At 48.5% G+C, this 5000-nt stretch overlaps 1 protein-coding gene across 11 annotated transcripts in view; it reads left to right on the plus strand.

The window, feature by feature from the left end:
* LOC143035824 (uncharacterized) overlaps nt 1-5000 on the plus strand; it is a 125402-nt gene that overhangs the window by 49821 nt on the left and 70581 nt on the right. For all 11 annotated transcript variants that reach the window (XM_076202840.1, XM_076202839.1, XM_076202838.1 and 8 more), the window contains one exon: nt 2453-2650. In XM_076202840.1, coding sequence (XP_076058955.1) covers nt 2504-2650 — 147 coding nt within the window. In that variant the 5' untranslated portion in view covers nt 2453-2503. The remainder of the gene's footprint in view (nt 1-2452; nt 2651-5000) is intronic.

Consider the following 5000-nt stretch of genomic DNA (forward strand, 5'->3'; position numbering starts at 1 on the left):
ATATTATATATATATATATATATATATATATAATGTACATACGCAAGCGTATTTTTATATCCTATGAAATGAAATATATATCACGTTAATTTTATTTTATTTACATAATGAAGATGTCTCTTAATATTTTATAATTTGAGGCTATAATCACATACTTAACTTTATATTAATATTAGTAAAAATAGATTATGATAAATAGAATGGCTCACCTGTTTGGCTCTCTCTTGGAGCTGGTAATGACTATGATGATGATGATGATGATGAGGATCCCAGACATGGTTGCAAAGAGGGAAGGAGAATAGGGACCTTATGTGTGTCCTCTTCCTCCTCCTCCTCCTCCTCCTCCTCCTCCTCCTCCTCCTCTTCATCTTCCTCCTCCTCTTCCTCCTCTTCATCCTCCTCCTTCCTCTTCCTCCTCCTCTTCATCTTCCTCCTCTTCATCTTCCTCCGTCCTCTTCTTCCTCCTCTTCGTCTTCCTCCTCTTCGTCTTCCTCCTCCTTCCTCCTCCTCCTCTTCCTCCTCCTCTTCATCTTCCTCCGTCCTCTTCTTCCTCCTCTTCGTCTTCCTCCTCCTTCCTCCTCCTCCTCTTCCTCCTCCTCTTCCTCCTCTTCCTCCTCTTCCTCCTCTTCCTCCTCCTTCCTCTTCCTCCTCCTTTTTTCTTTTCTTCTTGCTCTTCTCCACTCCCTTTCCTCTCTTTTTCCTTCTCTATTCCCTCCTCATCCCCCTCCTTCCTCTCTTGCTTCTCTTTTTTTCATCATTCCACCTCAATTCTTCTTTTCTTCCTCCACCTCCCCTTCCACCCTCGTTCTTATCCGCATTCTCATCTTCCTCCTCCTGCCTCCACTATCACACACACACGCACACACACACACACACACACACACACACACACACACACACACACACACACACACACACACAACACAGAGAGAGAGAGAGAGAGAGAGAGAGAGAGAGAGAGAGAGAGAGAAGGGGGCAGGCTAGACAGACGAGACAGACAGACAGACAGACTGCGAGCTGGCTGGATGACGAAGTTGAGGCCTCCCCCTCCCCTCCCCCTCCTCCTCCCCCTCTTCCTCCCCTCCGCCTCCCTCCTCTGCTGCTCTCCTCCCGGCCACTGCCTTTATACATCTGCTGAACTACTCCACCCCTCCTCACTCCCTCACTCCATCTCTCCCTCCATCTCTCTCCCTCTCTCGTGCCTTCCTCTCAATGCTCCACCTCCTCCTCCACCACCTCCACATCCTCCTCCTCACTTCCACCTCCATGTCTACCTCCTCTTCCTCCTCTTCGTTCTCCTCCTCCTCCACCACCACACCTCGCATACACACACACCTCCGAGCGGCACAGTACCTCCCCGCTTCCTCCTCCTCCTCCTCCTCCTCCTCCTCCTCCTCCTCCTCCTCCTCCTCCGTCAGGTGCTTCCTCCTTCTCCTCTCTCTTGCTGTTCTGTCCTCCTCTTCCTCCTCCACAATATTTTACTTTACTTTTTCTCGCCGTCCTGTATATATGTCTTCCTCCTACTCCTATTCCTCCTCCTTTTTATCAAGATTGTACCCTGCCTCCTCCTCTTCCTTCTCCCTCTCTTCCTCCGTCAGGTAATCCTCCTCCTCCTCTGTCAAATACATCCCCATCCTCTTCCTCCGTCGGGTACCTCCTCTTCCTCTTCCTTCGTCTGGTCACTTACTTCTTCGTCTGGTACCCCCTCCTTCGTCAGGTACCTCCTCCTCTTCCTCTATCAGGTACCTCCTCCTCTTTCAGGTACCTCTTCCTCTTCCTCTTTCAGGTACCTTTTCTCTATCGGATACATCTTCCTCTCCCTCTATCGGGTTCCTCCTCTTCCTCTATCGGGTACCTCCTCCTCTTCCTCTAGGGGTACCTCCTCCTCTTCCTCTATCAGGTACCTCCACTTCCTTCGTCTGGCATCTCCTCCATCGGGTACCTCCTCTTCCTATTCCTCCGTCTGGTACCTCCTCCTTCAAGTACATCCTCCTATTCTTCCGTTTGGCACTTCTTCCTTCGTCAGGTACCTCCCCCTCCTCTTCCTTCATCTATTACCACCTCCTCCTCTTCCTTCATCTGGTACCTCCTCCTCCTCTTCCTTCAACTGGTACCTCCTCCTCCTTTTCCTTCATCTACCTCCTCCTCTTACTTCGTCTACCTCCTCCTCTTACTTCGTCTGGTACCTCCTCCTCTTACTTCGTCTGGTACCTCCTCCTCTTACTTCGTCTGGTACCTCCTCCTCTTACTTCGTCTGGTACCTCCTCCTCTTACTTCGTCTGGTACCTCCTCCTCTTACTTCGTCTGGTACCTCCTCCTCTTACTTCGTCTGGTACCTCCTCCTCTTACTTCGTCTGGTACCTCCTCCTCTTCCTTCGTCAGGTACCTCTTCCTCCTCCTCCTCCTCCTCCTCTGTCAGATGAAATGACTGACGCCGTCTCTTGTGTTGCAGGAGAGTCGCCGCCCCGCCGCCGTCCTTGCTCCTCCTCCATGGTCGAGGGCCATGAGTGAGGCTAAGGACAACGCCGCCCTTCCGCAACCGCAGCAGGCCGCAACTGCGACTGCGCACGCCGTACATGCCGCAGTCGCTGCGGCACACTCGCCGCAGCAGCAACAGCAAGCCACGTCCTTCGTCCAGCAGGCGTCGCAGGTAAGGGGGCGGTCCCGGGTTCGATCCCCAACGGGGGGGAGTTTGAGTGATTGCAGGTGATCTAGTAGGCATGCAACATAGTGGGGAAGGGAAATCAGGCTCCCTTTAGAAAAATGAATAAAATAAATGAAATAAGATGAAACAGAATAGAATAAAAAGAATAATAAAATGAAATGAATAATCATAAGTATATAAGCAGAATGATTAATTGAAAGTAGAATAGTGAAATGGATTCAAATTGATTAAATGAATTAAAAGATAGAATAAAAAATGGGGATAAGATAGAAATAAGTAATGCTAATAATAAGATAAATAGCTCAACTGATGAAAGGTAGAATATAATCAATTAGAATAAGTTAAAATTAAACACAGTAGAATTAAATCCCCACCTACCACCTAGGCTCCCTGTGGTATAAACTAACACCCACACCCTGTCCCCCGGTCATAGTTGCAAGCCTTGGATGACACCCCTTCCCTACTCTCCCCTCCCTTCCCCTCCCTACTCCCCCTCCCTTCCCATCCCTACTCCCCCCTCCCTTCCCCTCCCTACTCCCCCTCCCTTCTCCTCCCTACTCCCCCTCCCTTCCCCTCCCTACTCCCCCTCCCTTCTCCCTACTCCCCCTCCCTTCCCCTCCCTACTCCCCCCTTCCCCTCCCTACTCCCCCCTCCCTCCCTACTCCCCCCTCCCTTCTCCTCCCTACTCCCCCCTCCCTTCTCCTCCCTACTCCCCCTCCTTTCCCCTCCCTGCTCCCCTCCCTTCCCCTCCCTACTCCCCCCTCCCTTCCCCTCCCTACTCCCCCCTCCCTTCCCCTCCCTACTTCCCCCTCCCTTCCCCTCCCTACTTCCCCGACCCTACTTCCCCGACCCTACTTCCCCGACCCTACTTCCCCGACCCTACTTCCCCGACCCTACTTCCCTGACCCTACTTCCCTGACCCTACTTCCTACTCTTCCCTCCCTACTCCCTACTTCCTATTCCCCCTCCCTAATCCCTACTCTCCCTCCCTACTCCGCCTCCGTACTCCCCCCTCTCTCTACTCTTTCCGTACTCCCGTCTCCTAACTCACCCATCCCTCTTCCCACCTACCTTATCCTTATCCATGACTCCCCCTACTCCCCTATCCCTACTCCCCTCTTCTTACTTCTCCTTACTCCCCATTCCCTATTCCCGCCTGCCCCCTCTAATTCAACTCCTCCCATCCCTTAGTTATTATTACTTAAAAGTAGGTGTGAAAATCATTCAGACATAGTCTTTAGAGTAATGTACATTACTTAAATTTAAGAGTAAAAGCAATGCCCTAAAGCTAAGGAAATCAGACTTAGATAAGATAAAATAAAATAAAAACAGTTACAAGTAAGGGTAAAAGTAAAGGGCTTAGGAAAATGGGACCATAAAGAATATTACTTAAAAGTAAAAGTAAGACAAGCTAAGCAAAACATATATTCAAACCTAACATTTATAGAACACTATTACTTTAAAGTAAGGGTAAAACTAACCATCAAGGACTAAGGAAAGCAATTGGTCATTCAGTCTTAGCTGTACTTGATAGTAAAAGTAATACATGCATATATATATATATATATATATATATATATATATATATATGTATATATATAACCAAGCTTATAACTTAATCCAAACCTAATTGATAAACAGGAATTAGTCTCGTTTGTCGGTTGAAGAAGTTGTGTGTGCGTGTGTGTGTGTGTGTGTGTGTGTGCGTGTGCGTATGATTTAACCCTTTCAGTACGGTGTCGTCTTGTTTAAAGTGGTTTGGAATGGTACGTCTCCGTGTTGAACACGCCACAGATGTCTAGAAGTAACTCCAACCCAGGACTCGACTTGGACAGTCTGCCTGGTCCATGGAATTCACCCTGAAAAAGAATTAAATGAAATAATGAATAAACGAATGGATAAAAGGGGGGGGGGGCAAAGGGGTGTTTCGACCCCTTGCTATAGTGACGTTATGTATTTATTCTGGTTAATGTCGGCAGATGATTTTAATCAACGGGATTGGGATCTTTAACCATAATAAAACCTGCAAACGGCTCCTCGAGGAGACTTTCGCCAGGCGATTTTATTCAGCACAGGAATGACGTCATCGTGGCAGAGGAGGTGGGGCGTGAGGGGAGGGGAGAGGAGACGCCCACGTTATCCAGATTTTTTTTTTCTTCTCTTTTTCATCTTTTTTCTTTCCATCTTTCTATCCTTCTTTATCTCTTTTTTCCTTCTTTCTCTCCTATTCTCTTTCTTACCTGTTTGATTGGTACATGCTAGCCAAAAAATCACCTTTCCCTTCCCTCTCCTCCCCTCCCTTCTCCTTCACCCCTCCTCATACCACCCTTCCCTT

This window comes from Oratosquilla oratoria, chromosome 19 (genome assembly GCF_046742065.1).
Source record: "Oratosquilla oratoria isolate Oo_2021 chromosome 19, ASM4674206v1, whole genome shotgun sequence".
NCBI lineage: Eukaryota > Metazoa > Arthropoda > Malacostraca > Stomatopoda > Squillidae > Oratosquilla > Oratosquilla oratoria.